We start from the raw sequence: 11375 nt of genomic DNA, 5'->3' as shown, positions 1-11375 counted from the left end.
CCCACCCCCACCCCGAACCCCTGCCTCCCATGATCTCAAGACCAAATGACCATACGTTGAAGGATAATACCTGATTCAGTTTGGCATGGTGGCTGGTTAAATAAGTAAATGAAATCACGGATAAATAGTTCTTTACCTTAAAATGTTGTTTTAATGTGTTTCACGGTGCCTTATTAGTTGGAAGGTTTAAAGAACAGGATTAAAGCAAGGAATGTTGACATATTTTTCTACTTTTTAAAATACATTCATAATCATAAGGCAAATGAGAAAATGCAAGTATCTTATCCAATTTTTGAATTTCATATTTTCAGTTATAAAGCTTTAGAAGTGACTGTAAAGGAAGAGGAGTTTTTCTCTTTCTAGTTTTGCATATTTTAGAAAAATCTTACCATTTGTAACAAATGACATCAGACTTTGTAATTGTATGAAAGATTTATAGCTATTCTGGAGAAAAATTGTTGACAAACTATTGTTTTATCGTTGTGCATATTGATGATTTGTTGGGTCGGGTCTTCAAATATAAAAAAAAATAAATCATTGTGGACACCAGATTTATTTAGTTTTTATTTTCATTTATGGAGATAACGATTTTTGGTCTAGACATAGGTGTACCTTTTAAGCGGTAAATTTCATCTGAATGTAGTAGTGAACCTCTTATGTTGTATTTCTTATTTCTCTGTTTTAGTGTAGCGTGCATGCACTTTTGGCCTTCTTTTTCTCCCCTTCCCCCTGTTCACTGGCTTGTCTCTCCGACACATTCCGACACTGGTACAGATTTTCTTGCCTCTATTTTAAGTTCCATATGAATGTACTCTCGATTAAAATCTTGTGTTTTTATTTTTCTACTAAGACTAATTCGTTTTAGATACAATCTACGCGCTACTGTTATTATGTATGATGAATACTTGATACTATTAAGTTTAAATTATTTGATCCTCCCTATCTCATCCTTTTAGTCATATCATGGAAACCCTGTAAAAAAAAGTAATAAAAGTCTGTATTTAGCATTATGTTTGAATTGATGACAGTCTTGTTTTGTTTATGTTTATGTACATATATATATCGTTGGCTAGGTGCAAGACTCCCAACAAATATCAGTTGGAAAATGGCATTTGTTGGGGTCTTGCATCAGGCCATTAATATAATATATGGATGATTATATATATATATATATATATGTGTGTGTGTTTATATATTGAGATATATAAAAGACCCCCGTATCAATGTGGAAAAAAAGGAGTCGGTTTATATTTTGTCTTGTTTCCTCCACCAACAGAGCGGTATTGCTGGTGACCTGGCCAACATGAGCCTGGAGCGTAGCGGAGAAGATGGCGCCATGAGGGACGACCGGGAGAGGAAGCTCCAGTGGGAGCAAGGCCAGGCCGACTACATGGGCGTGGACCGCTTCGACAACATCAAGGCACGGCTGGACGAGAAGATAGCTCAGCCCACCCCCTCTGGCAGTGGCAAGGCACCAGAGGATCAGCCACCACCGCCGTCTGAGGTAAGCCCTGTGACCCCACCAGAACCAGCAGCAGTGGACAGCCAGCCTCCTCCTAGTGGTGGACCGGAGCAGGGAGGGAGTAGTGACAACGCCACGGCTGTCGTCGTTACAGAGGGCTCGGATGGTGATCCTGCTGCTGCATCGGGTGCAGTGGTCGAGGTCCCTGATGTTGTGCCGTTGAGCCCTGCTGCGGGTGAAGGTATACAGTTGTCTGATGATGGTGCCGGGTCGACAGCTGTGGCGGCAGATGTTTCCCTCAGCTTGGAGGCTGGAGCAGATGTTGCACCGGCTGCAGAGGATAATGCCACTTCTGTTGTGGCTGAGGCAGCTATTGTCTTACCCCCTACCCCTGAGGTACCGGCAGAACAGTCTGATGCCCCAGAAAAACCTGCAGAGCAACTGGTAGAGCAACCCCCCACCCCAGAAAAACCTGCAGAGCAACCCCCTGCCCCAGAAAAACCTGTAGAGCAACCCTCTGCCCCAGAAAAACCTGTAGAGCAACCCTCTGCCCCAGAAAAACCTGTAGAGCAACCCCCTGCCCCAGAAAAACCTGTAGAGCAACCCTCTGCCCCAGAAAAACCTGTAGAGCAACCCTCTGCCCCAGAAAAACCTGTAGAGCAACCCCCTGCCCCAGAAAAACCTGTAGAGCAACCCTCTGCCCCAGAAAAACCTGCAGAGCAACCCCCTGCCCCAGAAAAACCTGCAGAGCAACCCCCTGCCCCAGAAAAACCTGTAGAGCAACCCCCTGCCCCAGAAAAACCTGTAGAGCAACCCTCTGCCCCAGAAAAACCTGTAGAGCAACCCTCTGCCCCAGAAAAACCTGTAGAGCAACCCCCTGCCCCAGAAAAACCTGTAGAGCAACCCCCTGCCCCAGAAAAACCCGTAGAGCAACCCTCTGCCCCAGAAAAACCTGCAGAGCAACCCCCTGCCCCAGAAAAACCTGTAGAGCAACCCTCTGCCCCAGAAAAACCTGTAGAGCAACCCTCTGCCCCAGAAAAACCTGCAGAGCAACCCCCTGCCCCAGAAAAACCTGTAGAACAACCCCCTGCCCCAGAAAAACCTGCAGAGCAACCTGTAGAGCAACCCCCTGCCCCTGAAAAACCTGTAGAGCAACCGCCTGCCCCTGCAAAGCCTATAGTGCAACCGCCTGCCCCTGCAAAGCCTATAGTGCAACCCCCTGCGGAAAAGCCTGCAACACAACCCCCTGTGCCTGCAAAGCCTGCAGCACAACCCCCTGTCCCTGCAAAGCCTGCAGCACAACCCCCTGTGCCTGCAAAGCCTGCAGCACAACCCCCTGTCCCTGCTAAGCCTGTGCCTGTAAAGCCTGCAGCACAACCCCCTGTGCCTGCAAAGCCTGCAGCACAACCCCCTGTGCCTGCAAAGCCTGCAGCACAACCCCCAGTCCCTGCTAAGCCTGTGCCTGCAAAGCCTGCAGTGCAGCCTCCGGTGCCTGCAAAGCCTGCAGTGCAGCCTCCGGTGCCTGCAAAGCCTGCAGTGCAACCTCCGGTGCCTGCAGCAAAACCTCCTGTGGAGCCCCCTAAACCTGTAGCCCAACCCCCTAAACCTGCAGCCCAGCCCCCCAAACCATCCAAACCTGCCGTGCCACCTCTAATAACTCCCAAGCCGTCTGTGCCAGCCCCAGAGCCCAAACAGGCCCCTGCACCTAAAGCAGAAGCAGCACCTGGTGTTGGCCCAAAACCCATGTCCCCTACTGGGCCAGCCCCAGGCAAGCTCAGTGCCAGCCTGGCATCACGGTTTGAAAAACCCTCCTCCCCCACCTCCCCAGGTGCCCCAGGTCCTAAACCCTCCAACCCGCTGGGTGCTCTGGCTTCCAGGTTCGAGTCCCCTGGTGCTAAACCCCCAGGGGTTCGACCCCCTGCTCCGGCAGCCCAAGTGCGGCCGCCGCCACCTTCTGATGCAAAGTCCCCCACGTCCCCCACAGGGACCAATAGAGAGGAAATGTTTGCCCGGTTTGGTGTGAGATTGCCACCCAAAAAGAAGTAAAACAGAGCGATCTTTCTGTCTCTCTGTACAGTCTAGATGCTTATCACTTGAGTTGTGTTTGGCTACAGTGTTTATTATTGCATGTACTACACTACATTTTCAGTCTGTTATCATCACAGTCAATGGTTGGAATGAGCCCCTCATAAGTCCTACTTCTTTTCCTTTCCTCTGTTATTCCTGTCCATCTTGCCTACTTTTTTCCCCAGGCACTAAATGACCGTTACTGTGTCAGTATGCTTCACTTTACTTTAACAAAACAGACTTCTTAACTCTGTAGATGTTTTTTCCCTGAAGTTTGGAGCCAAATGTCCCCTAGAGTTTCATGTAGATGATGATAAAGGTCCAAGACTCTAGACCACTTAATGTATTACTTAAAGGAAACACAACAGCTGTTTCACAAACTTAAAGATGCCTGTGGTGGTGTTCAGTTGCGGACATTCCAATGCTGAGAGTGTCATGACCTTATTGCTTTACCCAGTAAATTTCAGTCATTGACCAAGGTTGCTGGTTAGTACTGGAATACAGCACGTCTGAACTGATAGAGGAATAGTCTGGTGACATCAACTGTTGGTATTGATATCCGGTGTTAACATACACATCATCTTGTTTGACCATAGAACAGTTTCTCAACTTTCTAAGTGAATGCGCAGAAATGCCAATTGCAATTATCGGTCATTATTTCAAAATATGGACTGCTTCGTGTAAGAGTCCGCCATATACCATAGTGAAAAATGACGCATTGCGGAGTCTTACACCGAGCAGTCGATATGATGTTGAAATTGTCGGGAGTGCATTATTTTTTTTCATTTCGTGTGTGTTGTGGTTGGGAACAAAAATGATCTCCTAAGAATAAGGATCCCATGAGACTTTTATCTTGCTTGGCTCAGCCTTTTAAGAAAAGTTATATTTATGCATCAGCTCCCTGCATGACAGCTGATGGGGAGAGTTTTTTTCTTCAAAAAAAAAAAGAAGAAAGAAACACTCATGATGTGTTGAACACTTGCCCCTCGTCCATGACTTGTGTTGTGATGTTGTGATTGTTTTTCATTTTATCACATGTGGTGTTGAATATTTCTTTGAGACATAGAATCTGGAACCCTCTTGTAAGACGAGTACACAATTTTGTTGATTTTGTCTGTTTCTCATTTTACAGTTATGCATTTTTGAGTTTATTGTACACATTTACAGAGTGTGATCTCTCCATTCTTCCAACATAACCCATGAACCCCTAACAGTTTCATTTCCTTTGATCAGCTAGACTGTTGAAGTTATTGGTTTGGGTCTGATAGTTAGATGTGCTTGGTATTTGTACTGCATTGGACAGGTTTGTATCATGGGTAACATTAACATTTATTTTTTCAGCAGAAGCCTTCAGAGTGGAGCAAAGTTCAAGGGTCCCACAGTTTTTAATGTAAACTCTTGATCCCATAAGATTTTGTACTATTGTTGTCCTAAAGATCTTTAATGTTTTTCAATATTTTTGGTTTCTTTTGCGAAATGCCACCAAGTTTCAATACCATCTGTAACCATACAGTTTTTGTTCTGACAATCCTCTCATCCCCCATGTCCAGCTCCCCGGACTAACACAGTTTATCTGTTTTCTCAACAGTAACACTCTGTGACTGCTAAATGCATGCGTGTGTGTGCACAGTTATCTTCCTCCTCATCGTGGAGAATGACTAGACTCAAGTGGGAACCACAGTGTGGATGATGCACCATCGTCCTCCCCATGCCTGGTCCCCATGGCCGGCCTGTGTACCTGGTGCCTTTGCCTGCCCTGCTGGACGCCTCTGATAGATTTTTGTTTTCTTTTTTTTTTTGCTGGATGTTGTCGCATTCTGATTGCGTGTGCATGTTTATGTACTTGTGTGTGTATATGAGTGTGTGTGCTGTATGTAAAATATTCAAAGATTTTTTTTTCTTTGGTTTATGAATGCTTTGGGGAATGTCTAGACGAATGTTGGAGTGTTTGCACGTCTGTGTGTCTCTGTATGTGTGTTCTACTTACAGAAGATGTGTTCTGCCAATGTTTGGGTGGTGTTGGCTAGTGTTGGCTATCTTCTGCTGATAGGTACAAATAGTGAGTTTCTCTGATTTATTTATTGTTCTGGCTTTGAACTTTTTTTCTGGATGGTAATTGTTTTGTAGGTGGGTGGTTCTTGATATTTTCAGATAGAGATTAGAAAAGATCTTTGTCTGTTGAAAAGGATTTGGGTATATGTGGAGTCTTATGAACAAGGTTGTCTGTGAACTGTACTTAAACATGAAGTTCATCGCACTGTTGGATAGGACAAAACATCACTGTGGCAAACTGATTGCCTAGTGATAACCATCAAGTGAAATATCTGATCATCTGACTATTTGTCAAAATGTTGTTTGTTTTTTGTGCGAAAATCATTGAATAAATCTCTTATTATAGGAAAACTAATGTTGATGTTATGATGCTCAACATTGCAACCAATCATTGATCTAAACTTGTGCTGTTTGCTGGTTTGTAATATTCCTGGGTAAAAAGAAAACCCAATCAAAGTTGTAGGCTTTCTGTTACTTGCTGTGTCTGCTCTTGCTTTTGTTTCTCTCTGTCTGGCACAAGAACTGTTGCATGTAGGATGGTGTGTGTGTTCAGATTTGATAGTCGCTTGTTTTGGGGTTGTTTTTGTTTTTTAGTGTGTTTTTTTTGGTTTTGCTTCGCATTTGTTTTAATAGATCAGAGTCGGTGAGGTGGAGGGAATGTTTTGGCAGTGTGAGATTGTCTGTAGGGTGATTGTTATCCACTTCTGAATTTTTGCACTGTTTATTTATTTTTATTTTATTTGCTGCTTGATATTCATAAAGATTTGTTGGCATTTTCACCTGGTCTAGAATTATTTTTTTTCTGTGCACAAATGCGGTTTTAGAACTTCTGTTTTGAATCTGAGTTGATGAAATATACATGTCATGATTTGCTTGTCTATCATCTACGCAAGTTATTTTGTCTCAGATTTTTGTTTGTGGGATGCGCAATAAAGATGAAAATGTTTCATCATTTAAGCCAAAATGGTTATGACTGAAGTTATGGAAAAGTTGTTTTAATGGTGCCCTATCGAGTAGGCAGTTGGTACTCTGAGATGAATGTATTTTTCAAAATATTTTTTCCAGAAATCTGTTGTCTGTTACACTCTTTTAAAGAGTGGGACTTTATGAATTTTGTCTACTGTCCTTGTTGGGTGAGAGTCTGGTAGCATTTGGCTGTTTCCTTCCTTGCGAAGTGGATGACCCCTCAAGTATTATCTTTTATTGTTGATTTTACTATTTTACTTTCTGCCATAGCCCTGTTACAAATAATAACTTACACTCACAGTAGCGTATCTAAGTTTTGTGGTCAGCACCCTATACCCTTGTCTGTGTAATAAAATGTTTTGTTCTTTCACAGGCTACTCTCTAAGACTTTTTCATTGATTCTGTGTAGGTCAGTGCTGTTGCTTTTTAGTAATACCTTTTTCTGGCAACTTCCAAATTTCCACCTTCATGGGTTCTGATTGCTTTCACATGGCTTTTTTTTTTTTCTTCTTATCCATCAAGGCGGCCATTCTTCCAGCCAGGGCAATATCAAATGATGGACTGTTACTTGTTGACAAATTGTTGAGATTTTTTGTGTTTTTCCCCGTAATCTTTCCCATATATATATTTCTATATATACATATATTTCTATATGGTGCTAGTCACATTGCGTAGTCGTTCCTATCAATTCCTTTGTAATTGATTATTTCTCAGTGTAGCAACTCACTGTGTTTTCTGTTGTAGAGTGTTGTACCAGTACATCTGTGTGTTGGTAAGGGGTAAATAGAGGCTGAAGATGGCGCAAGACAAGACATATGTGGCATAATACGGTCTAAAATCTGTCGTATGATGTTTGTTCTTGCCCTATATAATATGTAGTGGGGTTTGCCCTGACCGCAACAAAACCTTGTTAGTTACCCCCCCCCCCCCCCCCTCCTTTGATCTCCTCCGAGCACCTTTCTTTTGAGTAAGATATTTTCGTATAAATGGGCCTTCAAAGTTCTGGAATATTCCAAAGAGCATTAATTCAATAAGTGTATATTTGCATTATATACTACTATATATATATATAATAAATATATATATATATATATATTAATTACTTATGTATAAATCAGGATGTGGTATTTAATCCTCCCAGTAGAATGGCTCAAATGATGTAACCTATTTACTTCATAGACTAAATCAATATTTGTTTAATTTATGTGATAAGTTTATAGACAGTTCGGAACTGTCCAGGGAAAGTATTTATTACTGCTCATGTCCTGTATGTGATTTTGAAACTTTGTGACCATAATAACATTGTGATCTACATAACCTAAATCAATTAATTGACACAGTAGGATAATTAAAGCTTTAACTTCTCTGTGAATCCTCTAAACAACCCAAAAGCGTCTTGATTGTCTAATAGAGACTCTCAGCTGTAAAGGACATAAGCACTGACAATTGGGAAGCTTCAAGTTGGAAGTGCAAATGTGCAGGTTTCAGAAATGGCTTTATACTCGTTTGAATTCTGCTGGGTAAACTTAGACCCGTTCAAATTTTTTGACAAATCAATTGAACAGTCTGAAATTGAAATAGTTTGGGTTGTTTTTATATCTAAAAGGGATATTGGTTTTCTGACTGTGAATTGGCTATAAAATGCAGCTGTAACAGGTGCTTTGCATCCATTTCAAACTATGCCCTTGTGCGTCGTTTCGGGTCATCTTTGTAGTGTTTTTCCCCACCCTGACACCAGACACAATGTCTGACAGGATATGAGTGGTAACTACTTAAGATGGCAATGAATCCAAAAGTTTATGGCTGTCTTCTCTGAGGAAAAGCGTAGCAGTTCTTTAATTTTACTCAATTGTTTTGTTGGTTTGAAATCCAGTCTTGCCAGGTTGATGGTTGTGTACAAAAGAAAGCTGCTGCATGGAAAGGTGTGGACAGTTTGCATTGCAGTACTTTATAGAGTAAATGTAACCATGTATATACCTGAGACTTATTTGGTTATCTGCAAGATACTATTTATCGGGTCTGATGTCGTACAATTTGCTTTAACAAAAACTTACTGTTTTGTGGATTTCAAGTGTTTTGTATATTAAGGTTATAGCATTTCAAACCATAAATTATTTTGCTGTGTTTATTGCGGTACCTTTTAGTGGGTATTGTGTTATAAATTTTTCTGTCCAGTTCTGAGTTATGCCTGTACATACATGTATGGTTCAGGTGGTCATTGCTTTGAATGCTTGACATTGTTCACAGTTATACGACATCGAGTTTCTTGTCTACTGACGCCATTTGAACATCTGACTGGTAAACCAGTGTGTGTTCCTGACTTGTTTGTTCCTTACTGTGTGGTCAGTGACATATATATAACTGCTGTGTTACAGTTCAGTTGTGGGTGTATTTTGTCTCTGTCAGTTCAGTAATGTGTGTGAGTGTGTATTGTCTCTGTGAAATATCACTGAGGAAGAGAGCGGATTTTCTCTGTACAGTTCCCCCCACAGTCTCTAGTAGAATTGCTGTGTGTGCCATTACTTCCCTTTCCCTTATTAGTCCCCACCATGTGAGACAAGACGAGACTGTTCAGCTTGAGGGAATGCCGGATGAGATGTCGTATGTTTCACGTATCTGCCAGTGAACCCTCAGCTGGTCAGCGACATTGTTGGCAAGTTGAGGCATTCTACCGTCTCTGGTGTGTTCTGTCTAAGTGTTAGGGACAAGGGAGAAGTTGTTTTTGCTGTAAAGGCACCGGCCTTTCCTACTTTGATGGCTGGTAGTATTATAGTCAAGAGCATTCATTACCTATAGCAAATTATATAATGTTTGTAACGTGAAAGTACATAGATTCATGCCCTCGACCGACACATGTTCTGAATTTGGCCGACTCCAAACTTGCTTCTTCCACAGTCGATGCTATCCTAATGTCTGTACTGTCTTCACCTCCCTAAACACCTTCTGTCCTCATGAATATGTTGAGAAAGTATATGCAGTATTAATTTCAGCTAAAACAAACGGAATGATTCGTACTGTTTTGTTGCTTTCTAAGTTAACAGATTTAGGGTTTTCTTTTGAGACCTCTTGTAAACAGGAGAATCTTTCATTTTGGTAGTGTGTTTGAGGTGCATTGTTTAAAATTGTTTTACAAAATGACTAGGTCTCTCTAACCCTTTATAGTTCATTTCTGGTGCCATTTATAAGTTGGCCAACTGTATTGAATTTTGTAGTGTATGAGATTGTAGCTCACATGATTGCTGCTAAATAAAAATAATCTTACTTTAAGAAGTGTGTTTTTTTTACTTGACACCTCCATGTTTTCTGTTAAGTGCTTGATGTACTTTATCCTCTATCCCCCGGCCTGTAGGTGGTTGGAGGGCGCCATTGTTGTGTCCTTTTTCTTTTCTTTTTGTCTTTTGTTTATGTCTGTCGATTGCTTTTTCCCTGCTATAAATTCCTCTTGTCCTATAATTGTTTTTTTACTCACAATCAAACTGACCAAGCCCTAGCCCTAGCACCTGTTGTGTTCTTTGCTTTCCCCTGCTTGACCTCAGGGGAAATCGACTGCCGGCCACAACCTACAGTGCTACTGATTTTCTCGTTCGTCACCAGTTCTCCTACTTAGTAGGACCCCTTGCCTTCAGGCAGCCACATTCCGATTTCGGAGGTATTCCAATTTGTTTTTATATCGACCAGAGTATTTTGAGTTTTGGTAAGAAATAATTTTGAATGTTGCCCGTGTGGCGGCAGAAGCCTAACTCTTACCTTATCGATTTTTTGACCACCAATAGATCTTTAACTTTAACATGCGCAACTTGCTCACGGAAACCACCGATATTGTTAGCCCTAATCTGAGAAGGATAATACTGTTTGTTCTGGCAGTCCTGTTTGTTATCGCCAAAGCCTACCTTATTGAAACTAGCCTGTTTTGAGTGACAGTGTGTCATTGGCAAGTTCTATTTCAAACTGTTTCGTTGTGTTGCGCAAAACGCACGGCTCTCATAGATGAATCAACTGCAACACTCAACCTCATTATGTTGTGTTAATTTGCAATTAATAAAGGCTTTCGGTATACATAGATTGAATAGATTCCGAGGAGATACGTAAGAAACATCTACAATCTTAATAGTGACAAAGAATACCTTGAGATAGGATCTGTTAAGCTGTGAAGGAAGGAACGGACACATTACAATAATTTTGTTCCGATCAGCACCTGATCAAAGGCAGTGTTCCGGCACATTTCAAAGCATTATACTCCCCAAATCACCAGTAAACAATTGCATGAATATTTCAAAGTACGCATGTTGCCTGTATCTTAACATTTTTAGATATATAGGCCTGGACACCAAGTAAACTCGCACAAAAAAGTCAAGGAACAACAATTCAAAGAAAGATAACTGAAAAACGGTTCAACCGAATTTATTCGTTTATTCCAAAAAGATGCTTTCGACTCTCTAGATTATGTGTGTACAATTTCAGATTTCACAAACAACGAGACGTTAATGAAAAATGAGCATTTTAACCACACTGGTCGGATTTAAAAAATCTGAACATTCATGGTTTTTCATGAACATTGTCAATAGTGGGTGATTAAACACTCGTACAGCATCGACGCATGGGCAGGACATGCCTTCGGAGAACTTGTTGCGGTAGGTTCTGCACTCCTAGGCGAGATAGCCCAAGAGTTGTTGAAAATTTGTGCAGGTGGGTTGTTCTCCCTTATACGCCGGTCTTTGCGATCCCAAGTGGTCAAATCTGCTGCAGGAGAGGAACAGCAAGGAGACGCAGGATTTCGTCCCTGTACCCTGCCGCAGTCAAATTGTCCCGTATATGCTACAGGGGGGGG

General features: G+C 41.9%; 1 protein-coding gene across 3 annotated transcripts in view; it reads left to right on the top strand.

Moving 5' to 3' along the window:
• The window catches only part of LOC101848319 (glycogenin-1), a 43589-nt gene extending 33775 nt beyond the window's left edge, over nt 1-9814 (top strand). For all 3 annotated transcript variants that reach the window (XM_005108140.3, XM_005108139.3, XM_005108141.3), the window contains 2 exons: nt 1277-1504; nt 5118-9814. In XM_005108140.3, coding sequence (XP_005108197.2) covers nt 1277-1504; nt 5118-5120 — 231 coding nt within the window. In that variant the 3' untranslated portion in view covers nt 5121-9814. The remainder of the gene's footprint in view (nt 1-1276; nt 1505-5117) is intronic.
• The last annotated feature ends 1561 nt before the right edge of the window (nt 9815-11375 follow it).

The sequence above is a fragment of the Aplysia californica genome, unplaced genomic scaffold (assembly GCF_000002075.1).
Source record: "Aplysia californica isolate F4 #8 unplaced genomic scaffold, AplCal3.0 scaffold00663, whole genome shotgun sequence".
NCBI classification, from domain to species: Eukaryota; Metazoa; Mollusca; class Gastropoda; order Aplysiida; family Aplysiidae; genus Aplysia; species Aplysia californica.
The sequence above is the reverse complement of the archived record's forward strand: the minus strand, read 5'-3'. Positions and strand labels throughout refer to the sequence as shown.